This window comes from Lepisma saccharinum, chromosome 8 (genome assembly GCF_977018435.1).
Source record: "Lepisma saccharinum chromosome 8, izLepSacc3.1, whole genome shotgun sequence".
NCBI lineage: Eukaryota > Metazoa > Arthropoda > Insecta > Zygentoma > Lepismatidae > Lepisma > Lepisma saccharinum.
The window spans coordinates 62,117,994-62,132,223 of NC_139236.1; the positions used below are offsets into that span (position 1 = coordinate 62,117,994).

A 14,230-nucleotide genomic window follows, 5' to 3' on the forward strand; every position below is an offset into this window, starting at 1 on the left:
TTTATATCAATTTATGTGGGGAAGTGTTTCTCGTCAAATTCCCAGGTCAAGAATTCAGGAGGAACCTAAGAACGTTTCTGTTTATAGTCGATTTCTTGGTTGTAGTGCTTCCAAAATGGTCCCTTAAGAAGCATCTCAAGTTACGGTTTTAGGGCGCTTTGAGGTCGCTCAAGTCGCAACCAGGATCAGTGTTGCCAACTGCGGAGGAATGTAGCTGCGAAAGCAGGGTTTCCATCTCGGCAACAGTGATGCTGTTTGTAGGAGCGTGGAGGAAAGGAAAAGCGAGAGTTACTAATTATCTTATGACCAGAGGTGGCAGAAGGTGAATAATGCACCTGGCAAGGGCGTTTTTTTTGGCACCCTTTCTTGAAACATTAAAGTTTTGCATTTTTTGAGCTTTGTGTTCGTATTATCGTAATGTAGAAGGCATGAGAGACTGAAACGGATACAGAACGGAGCAATCAAGAGAGTGAGACAGATAGAAACAGCGTAAGAAAGAAGAGATAAATAAATAAATACAGAAATAGAAATAGGGAAGGAAAGAAAGAGAAGGGTGTGTTAGCAGCTGAACCCATTAGAAAATATTACTTCCGCCCTTGAGTCTAGCAGAAAGAAATACGCTGGTGGCGCCGCTGTGGAGAGGAATCTATCATCCAAAACTTGGTTTTGGAGAGGAGTGACATATCTACGTCCACATATTACTGAACGGAAACACATTTTAAATATAACACCTTTGAAAAGTACTACTTGAAAAAAAAATCACCTTCACGTGCTTCATTTTGAGTAACACGTCATGAGTAGTTTTTGCCCTATTTCAAGAGTAAAATTAATTAATTTTGAGATCATTGGTACAATAAATGAAAATATCAAAAAGTGGTTCTCTAGGAACATCATTTCTCAGTGCTCAGGTAAATATGTGAACCTTTTTGTCCACATGTTCTGGAGATAATAGTGACCAAAGTTACCCCATGAGCTTACACAGACTTGACAAGGCGAATACTGAAATTTTCGTCAGGGTATAAGGTCACCTTAATAATGTTTACTTTTTACAAATCTCAAATATTGAATCGTAAGCAATCCTTGTACATTTGGAAATGTAATTTGATATCTGAAATCTTAAATTCAGTATTTGCTCAGTATTTATAATGAAGTAGGCAATTAAAGAAACTAATGTCGGCAAATGATTCTCTTTCAGTAGTTAACCTGACCCTTCTACTGCCCCTGGCCATGATGAACAGTGTGTTACAATTGGAGAATAAAGGAGGATGGACATCGCCTCACCTGTAAGTACTAATGCATATAATACAACTTTAATATGTATAATATGTAATCTAAATTAATGGAGTAAATAGCTAGCTATTATCTGTTTGCTGACTTGCACGAGTCGTAAGGCCCGTGGCAAAACACCTACAGGAGAATACCAACGCATGTTGTGCGAACTTTTCAATTAATTGCGCATTTTCATTAAGAATCTTGAAATTGGTTGTATAAAGTGTAATGAAAATATTTGTGTAATAGTCATATCCCGGTCTTTGAAATAAAAGATTTTTGTCATATTGAGCTAGAATTTACGACCCACCTATTCTCCAGCTGTTGTACCAAACGGTGTTCATACACAGCGCAGAACGTTTTTTTTGACAAAATCCTGTTTCCCTATTAGCTGCTTCGGGAAGGATGGATTTTATTGTTGCCGCTTCTTGCCCAAGCACTAGGCCTAATTGGTTGTTTGACCGCGAGTTCCTTCGTAGGTAAACGTGGCAACAGAGGGTCACTGTCATAAATGCTGTTTCCGAGCCGGATCCTAGGTATAATTTATCTCTATAGCTCTAACAAGTACTGAGAAAAACTCCATGGCGGAGTGATTATCACAACGCGCTACGACGCCAGAGGTCCCGGGTTCGAATCCTGGCCTGGGCATGGATGTTTGTGAGTGTCCATTCATCAATTTCATCACTCATCCCCATCTTCGCAAATTAGCCGAAAGTGGCACAAGAAGCGAAGTAAAAGAAAGCAAATCAAATCAAATCCAGACCTGGACATTCTTTGTGACTGTCCCTTCATCAATTTCATCATCGTCGCGATTAGCAAACAGTGCCAGAAAAGCGATGCTAAATAACAAAAATAAAAAGTTCTGAGGGGTGTAAGGCACACAAATGCCAACCTCACTTTCACGTAGTACTATTTGCAGACTAACGAGGCTCCGTCGCCTGGACCTGCAGCTAGGATAGTCCTCTGTAGGAATTGCGTTGTGCGTTCTATACGTGTTTGTGGCTGTCACTTCATGCATTTCATGGCGTCACGATTCATCCACATTGTCGCAGTTAGTCGAAAGTGGCAGAAAAGCGACGTAAAATAAACCAATTTATTTAATCAGTCAATCGAGAACTGAGAAAATATCGGGTCACGTGGTTTGTGTTTTTTGTTATCACAGGCAAACTAATCGACAAATCGCGATACTTTCAGCAAACTTACGATAGTATCTTGTTGGTCTTTCATTCAGCAGTGTCGTATTTTATCTGTAATAAATGACTGAAATAATTTAAGTTTAGATTTTATCATTTCACGATCCGTTGTTATTGTCCCGAATGGTTAAAAGTGTAGAACAGTTGAAACACTACAATTTGGATTGCATTACCCTTAGTGATTTTTTTTCATGGTGGGTAGCCACACTGACTCTTCGCGGGTAGGAAACACTGTCTTTTTTGAGTGGCGCTGCAGTCGCTTATAAAGTGGTGACAAGAGTCATCGTTGAAACTAAGGATTCAGAAACGCTTGCTGCAAGGAAAGACTATAAAGACGCCTGTGTCTTGCTGAGAGACTAAGAGAATCCTAAAGGCGTTTATGCTGAAAGGTTTAAACATGATAAAGACGATATCAGATCTTTTGGCAAAAAGGACAAAGATAGAGTGTGCTTCTTTCAACTTACGGACTTATTCACCAGTGCGTGCTCTGTCAGTAGCCAACAAGAACGTATTTAGGGGGATCCAGGGGGTCCGGACCACCCCCCAAAAGATTTACTAAGTACAAAAATTAATTAATGAAAATAATATTATAATAAAATAACTAAAATTAAATAATGAAAATATACTTGTTGTTTAATCGAGGGTTATTTGTTTTCTTCAAACTTATTAGAAGGCAAGGATTATATTGTGATCATACGACTTTGAATGACAGGAGAAGATTTATGCAAGATTTATTACTACATACAACGTAACATTCATAAAATATGACCAGGTACTTTACTTTTCGTCAACTGTATCTAACATCATTTTTTTGTATTCAATAAATATTCAATTCTATATCTATTTGACATTAATTTCCTTCCCAGGGCAGTTTTTTTTTTTTTACAAATTTTGCCGACCTTAACTACACGTAAGCTAGATAATGAATAGATACGTGTTGTTATATGATTATTCATATACCGTCCTTTTACCTATTCATGTAATAAAAATATATTAATTAATTTGAATATTTTAATTAATACCATTTCAATTAATTTAACGTAATTATATTCTTTTAGTTTAAACATTATTATTATTATTATTATATTTATTATTATTTTGATTCTAGATACGTGCCTTGTAGCCAATTATATAGTAATATCAGTGCAATGTCGGAAGTTATAGAAATGGAAAATTATCACATGGATTCAGAGAAATTACATCGTACATTTCTTTAACTACAGAGTGTCCGAAAAGTCACGCAACCCGGTGTTTACGACCGTATAACGGAATAGCGAAACGGAATGAGAAGAAACGCTTTCTGCCAAGAGAATGCCCTGTATATTGGGAAAATTTAGAGAGACAAACATATGTAAGAACATGCATGTTTTAATAACAAATAAGCAAAGTGTTGCCAAAGGCGGAAAAAAAATATTTGCAAATCGTGTATATTGATGCACAGAACTCACTGAGGTAAATTATTGCAACATTTCACAATACCAACGAACAATTTGGATGGCCATCTAATGAATTTGACAGAAAGAGAACTTTGACGAAGTTTCAAAAACATTGCAGAAGGGAATAAATGGGCTGTTCCAAAAATCGATGTTTTCACAATATTACGAGGGACACTGTCAACACTGTTGGTGTCACGTATCACTAACAGACGTGTTTCACCTCAGGCTATCACACTAAGGCACTTTTAACGACAAAGGAGAAAGTTGATTATTCTCGAACATATGCAATAAATTACATACACCTTGCAACCCTGAAATGTGGGTATCACTACAAATTAAAGCAAATGTTTGAAGTGTCCACCATTTTCTTGGATACATAAGTTAGTTCGCTTGATCATGTTCTCAGATACCTTTCTGAGGGTTGCAGTACCGATATTATTAATTTCCTGTGTAATGTTTCGTTTCAGCTCCTCCAATGTTCTGGGTCCCGTTTGGTATACTTTCCCCTTTAAGTAACCCCACAGAAAAAATCTCCAGATGTTAAATCGGGCGAGCGACTGGGCCACAAATCCTTGGATATTAGACGATCACCAAAAAATTCTCTCAGCATACGAAGAGATTCATTAGATGTATGGCAAGTTGCTCCATCTTGTTGTAGCCAAACATCACGTTCGTCTTCTTCCAGGAGAGCAACGAATTGCATTATGAGATCCCCGTACACAGCAGTATCCACTGTTGTCTCAAAGAATAACGGTCCCACAATACGACGTCGCGATATTCCACACCATACACCGATTTTCGGAGAGTGCAAGGGTAGTTCATGCAACTCATGTGGGTTTTCTGTCGACCAATGCCAGGAATTTTGGCTGTTGACATACCTATCCAATTGAAACCACATTTCAGGGTTGCAAGGTGTATGTAATTTATTGCATATGTTCGAGAATAATCAACTTTCTCCTTTGTCGTTAAAAGTGCCTTAGTGTGATAGCCTGAGGTGAAACACGTCTGTTAGTGACACGTGACACCAACAGTGTTGACAGTGTCCCTCGTAATATTGTGAAAACATCGATTTTTGGAACAGCCCATTTATTCCCTTCTGCAATGTTTTTGAAACTTCGTCAAAGTTCTTTTTCTGTCAAATTCATTAGATGGCCATCCAAATTGTTCGTTGGTATTGTGAAATGTTGCAATAATTTACCTCAGTGAGTTCTGTGCATCAATATACACGATTTGCAAATATTTTTTTTCCGCCTTTGGCAACACTTTGCTTATTTGTTGTTAAAACATGCATGTTCTTACATATGTTTGTCTCTCTAAATTTTCCCAATATACAGGGCATTCTCTTGGCAGAAAGCGTTTCTTCTCATTCCGTTTCGCTATTCCGTTATACGGTCGTAAACACCGGGTTGCGTGACTTTTCGGACACTCTGTATATTTGGTTATTCTTAAAGAAAGTTAGATATTTAATTTTCATTGTGTCTTATTTAGAACTAATTTGACACAGTTCAAGTACTGTTTATGATGGTATTATATAATATTAAAACATTTAAGTGGCAGAAATGTACAAATACTAATAAAAATAAACATAACTTTCCTGGCATAAACGTAAATATTTACTCGCACAAAGAACAATCCGTGCTTTCTTGCTCAAGAAGATGCTATTTATTATTTTTTTCACTAGATTACAGTTCGCATAGCAAAAATCAGATCATGCTTTAAAGTAATGTTATTATATAACTTTATCATGTATTATTTCTACCATAAGTAGGTAAGGCGCAATTTTTAATACATGTGTATAACTTTCAAGAGCTAATGAATCATGATTAGATAAAGCAACACAAGCACCAATGAGATACTTTGTTTGGTATTCTTTATAGAACAAGGCAGGTAACATGAATCATAATTAGTCTATAGATGTATAAGAGCAATGTTAAATAACAAAGACTAATTAATTGCAGAGTAGGACATTTTCAGAGCCGCAATAGTATCGAAACTTGACAAATGCTTCAACTTCAGAATGTTTCTTGTCTACATTTCTTTCTCGTCTACATCGTTAGTTGTGACTTAGTTAAGCATGTGTCGTAAACATGCACGAGATCGAATCAAGCCAATTAACATAATTTCAGCTCACAATGTGTGTGCACGCATTATACGCACCAGTGGCAACCAACGCCGAACGTATCGGAAAGGGAGAATGAAGTGTCAAGGCCAATCGCGTACAATACCCTCTGAAACGCATTGAAAAGTGTGTGCAAGGGCAAGTCGGTTGGATTGTAAGCAAGGATAGTTGGGCAGGGGAATGAACCTCCCCCTTACAAAGCCTATTCCTTTCTGCAGGGGTCAAATGTGGCACTATACAATACGCCCACAAGATTCCCCAAATCTCTAAAATCTCAGCAGGACACCAGTTGCTCTTTTGAACGCCATCTTTGCGAGACGAAGCAATGTTGACAGGCCATCCAATGTGCTTGATGGTGCATGGGACTACAACTGGCTGTGAGCTGTGGTTTCTCATACCCACAATGCACTGCGCTACGCATAAAGGCATAGAAACAGTCTCGCTGGTAAACGGCTGCCAATTTCACAGACTGGTGGGCAAGAAATCGGGAACTGCTTCTTCAAGTACGCAAAGATGTTCCCTCGGTTCAGATAAGTTTATTGTATCAGGCTCGTAGCCAGAATTGATCTCCAGGGGGCGGCTCACAGGTTATCAGGGGGGCTACGTAAATCAAATCCATTTTTCAAAAGTTTAGCAGTGTTAAATGTAGGTAAATTATGTGTGTAGTGGGGGAGGGGTCATTAAGTTACATAAAGTTTAGAAATACGCAAATACTACATTTTTCTATATCTTTTAAAATATCACTTGAGGTGTTAATTGGCTGCTATTGAAATCATCCCTTACTACACACTCCATTACACTGATGATACAGTTATTTATATTACACAAGAAAAGATAGACAATATTCAATCATAGTGCCTACCGTACATTCCACTCCCCGGCCGAAACAATAAAACTCCCCTTCGTTCCCAAAACTTGGGAGCTGTTAACCTTTGGAGCAGATGTGGAGGGAATTTTCATAATGACATCGAAGTCACAGATTTCTGTATAAATGGGAGGTCGCAACAGGGGCAACGAAGATACAGATAAAGAAGCTCCTCTGTGAAGGAACTTTCTGAAGTCTAGAGAAGAGAATCTCCTAAATACTTGCCGCTACTTAGACTCCTCCTTATAAATAAGATGAATGAATGTAATAGCTGCTGTTCATGCTCCCTGAATTTATCCTTCACCAAAGTTGTGAGCAAAATAATATCTGCTGTCTACATTTTCACTTTTCACTGCAAACAAATTACACAAAATAGTTTTACCTAATGTCAAGGGGGCTGACGGTAGTTCCAGGGGGGCTGAGTCCCCTGGCCCCTGCCTGGCTACGGGCCTGTATTGTATGCAATAAATGTGCAAGGATTCATTCACTTCCAAACGCTATATAATGTTGGTTGATTTGGTGTTAGTAAGGCTAATTGAGACTGGACCTACAGTTTAAAGTTGGATCCGAACCACTATGTGCCTCCACCGGGAATTGAACCCGGGACCCCTTGATTAAAAGGCGACAACGCTACCACTGCGCCATCGGAGAGGCCGCTATTGTAGGTATGCATACATACATTTAATACCTACATACTGATATCAAAATAACAGAAATCTCTTAACTTGAATAGCTACATAATTTGCAATGTATGTACTAAGTTATGTAGACTTACTAGGGGATGATGTAAATACAATTAAGAATAATGCTAAAGTATTTTTAAAAGCAGCTAAAGAGATAGGTTTGGAAGTTAGCAAGGAGAAAACTAAATATAGCCTATGCTTACAGGCCGAAACCAAGTGCTAGGTAATTTTCAAAATCTAATTGTTGATAACAACTCGTTTGAACCAGTTTCCAAATTCAAGTACTTACGAGTAATACTAACAAATGAAAATTATAATAAAGAGGAAATAAAAAGCAGGCTTAATTCAGGAAATGCGTGTTTCTTTTCTCTTTATAAACTTTTATCTTCTCGTATAATGTCTAAGAAACTAAAAGTTAAAATATGTAAAACAGTAATTTTGCCTGTAGTATTTATTATCACAGATAAAGATATATCTTTATCTGTGGTATTATATGGATGCGAAACTTGGTCCCTTACATTGAAAGAGGAACATAAATTAAGAGTATTTGAAAATAAAATCCTTAGAAAAATATTTGGACCTAAAAGGGATGAGGAGACAGGTGAGTGGAGAAGGTTACATAATTTAGAACTACATAATCTGTATTCCTGTCAATATATTGTTAGAATAAATAAATCAAGAAGACTTAGGTAGGCAGACCATGTGGCACGAATGGGAGAGGAAAGAGGAGTTTACAGGATTCTTGTTGGGAAGCCTGATGGTAAGAGACCTGTAGGAAGGCCAGGACGAAGATGGTGAGATAACGTTGAGAGGACCTAAAGGAAATTGGTAGGGATGGAAAAGAGTGGACAGATCTTGCTTAGGATGGACAGATGGAAGGTTTGTGTTGCTGTAACCATAAACCTTCGGGTTTAAGAAGGCTAGAGACTTAGTTAGTCAGTTAAGTTATGCAGCATTAAATTCAATGATTTCCTTCTTGGAGGGATGGTAGCAAAGGATATATTGAGCTGTGCTTCTTGAATTATTAATTTTTTTTTCGTTGAGTATACTTCTCTATGCGTGCCTAACAATTGACTGTAGGCTGGAACTTGTTGAATGATGAAAACCAGTTATATTGTATGGCTTAATGTACGTTAACTGTATTAACTATAACAATATTCTTTTAGTATATTTAGTTTATATGAGTTAAGCTATGTTTAAAGCACCTACTTCATATTAACATAAGTTTAAAAACCTAGTGTGTCTTGACTAATTTACAAATGTTCATTGGATTTCACATTTATTGCAAAATGTTTACTAAACTAATGGGAAGGGTTTTGAATTCGTTATAAAGCTCACAATTTGAGTATTTAACACAAATTGTTACATAACTTAAGATAAAGATAGAAAATTCAATCTTGACAAACCAAACAACATGTTCCAGCCGTATGAACGATTCAATTATTGTTTCACGAGACATTACAGAACCCTAGCTAGAAATTCTTAAGCTCAGGCCGATAATATAATACGGTTCCTCTTCCAAAGAACTCCCCCCCCCCAGCTCCCGTTTTCTTGGGGTAAACATAATAAGTAACCCATAACAATAATTACGTGAATTTTATCTTCAGTGCAAATTTAACTTGTTAAAGTAAAATAAAATCATGTGACAAGAAGTTAGAAATGCGGATTCGTTATTTTTTTTGTTCGAAATGATGCACCTGCTTTAAATTAAGCAGTCTCGTACCAATACACAGCATTATATGTATTTTAAGAAGTGATCTTATTAATGAATATCGCTTATGTCTTGAACGCAGCTACAGTATAGAACTTCACATTCACGTCAGTAAAGTACCAACAAATTATTGCCAGAGAAGCGAGCAAGAAAATTTATACATCCATTTCGTTGCAGGCTTTCAAGAATATTAATTTACTGGGGTGTCAATACTTTCTTAGGATCCCGAAATATTTAGTCTTTTCCAGCTTCTTTTGGGTCGAAAACGTGTGGATACCATATCGCTATATACAGTCTCCAAAATGTAATGTTCAAACTCTCTCTCTCTACTTCAGAAATCCCTTGACAATCTAAGATTTAACACTTTATCAAGAGCTTCCTATCTCCCCCTTTAAATTTCATACTCAATTCTACCACCAAAATTTCCATGCCAATTTTAGACTTACTGTTGATATTGAAGAGTGGATATTGCCTCCTCCAAAAAAATAATCTCAGTCTCCACACCAGAATTTCCGCAACAGTCTAAGACAATAATAATACACTAGAATTTGATACCCGTCTCAATTTAATGTTCAGTCCCCATCTAACTAAAATACCCGCCATAATCTAAGATCTAGAGTTGGATACTGTTCCCCCCAACGTTTAATTCAAAACCCCCCACAAAACCCACGTGTCAATTAAGGCCTAATATGAAGAGTTGGATATTTCCCGCCCGCTTGGATAATGCCCTAAACACTTTCACTTCTTCATCTCATGGATTAAATATGGTGCATTTAAGGTGTAAAATTTTTACATATATTTTGGATAAGATATAAATGTTGTTATATTATTTGAAGGGAAAAATCCCCCCAAAAAATCTCGATGGCGCAGCCTGTGCCATAATCCGCCGCCCCCCTCCCCTTGTGGGCACTCCTGTATTTTAGGTTGATTTTCAATACAAAGAAATTAATAATCTGCTTCAAGTTTGTGTACTCTGGAAGGTTAACTCTCTCAAAATTCTCCATGAAGCTTTTCCTCCAGACTGAGCACTTGAACCGACCCGAAGATACAACCTTCCCTACTGAGGCCTACTTACTAATTCCTGAAGGAAGAGATTAGCAGACGGCAAGCTTTGCTATCACGAAGAGGTCTTCCCCACCCCTCCTCCCCCTCTGCTCCACAACCGCCTGTGATCACTCACGGATCACCTGTCTCCGTGATCGGGTTTGGGAGACTTCGATGAAAATCCAGCCAAGCGGGCTTCAAAGAATCTGTGGAACGGCGTGGTCGACTCTCTTCTGAACTCTACCCAGATTTTAGACATGATTGTTGTTTTTGTTTTCATGTTTTCAAAGGACGTATTGTTGTGGTTGAGGTTCGTTAATATGATGTAGGTGTAGCCAAGATACAATCAGGATGTGAGGAAGAGGAACAAATGTCTGTTGTTCGTTACCACAGAATTGATTTTGGTAAATTGGACGCAATGTTGTAAAACTGTTAATTGACTGATTGATTTGGCTTACTTTACTTCGCATTTCTGCGAGTTTTGGCTAATCGCAAAGATGAGGATGAGTTATGATGTGATTAAATTGATGAAGGGACACTCATGTCCAGTCCGGGATTTGAACGGGATTTGTAAAACTGTTGAAGTATTATTAGGGTGATCATACCGTTTTGACCGGGACAGTCCCGTTTTAAACGTGTCCCGGTTGCCCCGTCGATATTATTAAAAAACACTATTTGTCCCGTTTTAGAAAAGTCTGGGAGTTAGCTTGAAAACCAAGTCTAAATTTGAGAGACATTTGATGCTGAAAAAGAAGTTAATGGAATTTTTAAACTAGCTGTTCCGTTATTTGTAGAGCAATGAAGCATTCATGTAGTTTCAATACAAACCTGCAACAAGAATTTAAATTCAGGTAACACATACTCAAAATACAAATCTAGCGTTGTGTGTAAGATATGTGCGGAGTTCTATGAACGGTTGGTGAAGAATAAAGCTGCTCTCAAGAAGACTGGTTCTTCTGATAAATACTCCTGACACTCTTCAGCTACAGTGTAAGACTAACATCAAAGGGGCCAGAAACACTACGTAAGTGATACCGAGATTACAATAATTCGTAGTGTACTCACAATCTTGAGCTACCCTGGCCTTCGTAGAAGGCAGGATGTACAAAGAATGCGTTTATACCTGCAGTTTACATTTCGAGTATCATGAGTTGTAAAAAGGAAGTAGGGGAGAGAGAAGGGAGCACAGTGATAGAAATTCAGGAGATATAAGATAGACTGTGTGTGATTGAACATTGGAGCACCTATTGACCTTCTCTTCAAATACGAGATAGGTAATTCCTATCACTAATTATGTCCATGCCGATTCAGTCTTAACGTTCATTAAGTCCAATGTGTGTGTCGCCATTCATTTAAGAGTTGTATAGATTAATATTTATCTAGGTGCCTCTCCAGAGGAAGATTAAGCATAAGCGAGTGAGTATGAGCTAACGCTATGGTTCAATCCCGACACCGAGTGGTGTACGAATTAATATATCTTGACAACGGGAGATCATATTTCATTTATTGTTTATGATGTATCATTTATTTGTTCCATACTTTAATATTAATAACAATACATTAATAATAACAATATTTTTATAATTAGGCCTAAACAATTTTACACGAGGGGCGGGGATGTCCCGTTTGGGTCAAAATATTGTGGTCACCCTGTATTATTAAACCACAATTTGTATTTTACGTACAGTGTTTATTTCGTTAATCCATGTCTTCACTTCTACGTCAGCATTCATGACTTGTAAGCAGGAATACTTGTATTCAGACGAGACGAAAATTGGCATAGCTCTAGTCTCGACGAGTTGTAAATGCCTGTCTCGTTCTCGGCTTCGTCTCGAGTTATTAATAGCCTCGCTTAGTTCGCTGCACGTTTTGACACTAGGTGTAGTCAGGTGCATCCCGGTGTTAGGCTGGTGCAAGGAAATGACGTTCAACCAAGTAGACGAATAGCGGTGTTCAAGTTCAGAAGAATCAATAAATGCCTATCTGCTGCTTCAAACGTTCAATTTCATTAGTTAGCACGCACCACACACACTACACCGCTCCCGAACTTAGTCCAAACGGTACATTACCAAATACACTACTTGACACCAAATCAACACGAGTCAGTGTTGCACCGTGTTCCAATTAGACGCGTGAATGCAGAGAGAATCAAAACGTGAAGCGAAGTAGAACTAATGCCTGTTTTTTCTCGGTCTCGTCTCGATTCATACACATTTGTCTCGTTCTCGTCTCGGTCTTAAGTCTCCATTTAATTCCAAGTCTCGAAATGTGTAGTGTGAAAAGCATATGTAGCGTGTCGCCGAACATTCACAGCACATTGACGTCAGTAAGACAACCTTGTCTTGATAACAGTTTTCTGTTTGATGCCTCGTTTAGACGCTACGAACCCTCGATTTCTTACTGAATAGCGACAGCATGCTCCCCCTCCCCCTTTTCTGTCGACAGACCTGTCCTCCCACTGCCAGTTCTCCAGCAAACAAGATAATCTACCTAAATAAATACTTGTTTTTGTATATGAACTATTGTATGGTATTTAGGTGTATACTGAACGTGACTGTCACGCAACATCCGGACTCATCTTTTCTGGACCTGCCACCAAGGCTGCCCGCAGGACTTTTTCTCGAGCGGGCAGCAGTGCTCAAAGTGGGGGACACGTTAGGCGATGTTTTCCCTCAGTTAAGAAAATTCTCATAAAGCATCCCCACCAATAGGATAATTTACATAGGCACTTAATCTGCTGTCTTTCACGGCACTCCTTGTCCATGGTTTCACGCTACAATTTCACCTTTCGAGATATCTTAAAGGGGTGGGGCAAAGCCCTCCCTCCCCCCCATATATGCAACCACGCAGCACTGTTTTAAAATTGCCATTAATGGAATGACTTTCTAATTGCTAAATACAAAACATATTTAACAATAATCATAGGCGCCGACTCCATGGGGCTTGGGGGGGCTCAAGCCCCCTCCCAATGTTAACGATGTGGGGGCAGAGCCCCCAAATAATTTTGCTTTAGAGGATCTAATGTATTATTTTGCTTTTCTTGTAAAGTTTACTCAGAATTGTGCCACATGAACTTAACTTTAAATACACATTTGAAATGTTCTAGACCATCAATTTGGGGGGCTGAGACCGCTAAACCATCAACTTTGGGGGGCCTGAGACCGCTAAACCATCAACTTTGGGGGGGGGCTATGACCAGAGACAGGAAAACATATGACTTATTACTATATACTAAGTATGTAATTATGAGTATTGTTAAAAATTTTTACTAAAAAGAGTTTCAAAAGACGATGTGCATGAACTAGGGTAGTGGATGAGACTTTTGGGCTACAAATGGCTCTAACATGACATTCAGAACGAGATCATTGATATATTAGGGAAATCTGTTTTGCGCTCCGTGGTAGCAGATATTAAAAGTCGGTAATATTTTGCTATTATGGTTGACGAAACTTGTGAAATATCCATTCGTGGACAATTTTAATATTCTGCATTAGAACTGTGAATAAAAATTTTGATATTTTTGAGGAATTTATGGGCTTTTACGTGATTCCGAACACTGAGATCGAAACTTAAAAAAGCTAGAGAGTGAGTCATTCATTAATTTATTTCAATGATCAGAGGCCCCCCAATAATTTTGACAAGTCGGCGCCCCTGACAATAATCATGTAGATATCAGCGTGGTATGTATGGAAAAGTAGCACAGTAAGTCTCGATCAAGACCGAGAGTCTCGGATAGTCAATCTTGGTCTCCTCGCAACAATTCTCGACGTGTCTTGTCTCATTATCGTCACAGTATAAACGTTAATTGTCATTTTGTGTTTGTTAAGTGGCTTTCATGGTATTTAGAAAAAATAAGGCTCTCCAATTACAGTCATCGACTTAATTTCGGAAACGGGAAACTATAACGCAT

The 14,230-nt window shown here is 38.2% G+C and overlaps 1 protein-coding gene across 1 annotated transcript in view; it reads left to right on the top strand.

Annotated features, from left to right (window-relative positions):
* Hmx (H6 family homeobox) overlaps window positions 1–14,230 on the top strand; it is a 172,689-nt gene that overhangs the window by 70,609 nt on the left and 87,850 nt on the right. The window contains exon 2 of the mRNA XM_083127523.1: window positions 1,196–1,283. Within this exon, the coding sequence (XP_082983649.1) occupies window positions 1,196–1,283 (88 nt within the window). The remainder of the gene's footprint in view (window positions 1–1,195; window positions 1,284–14,230) is intronic.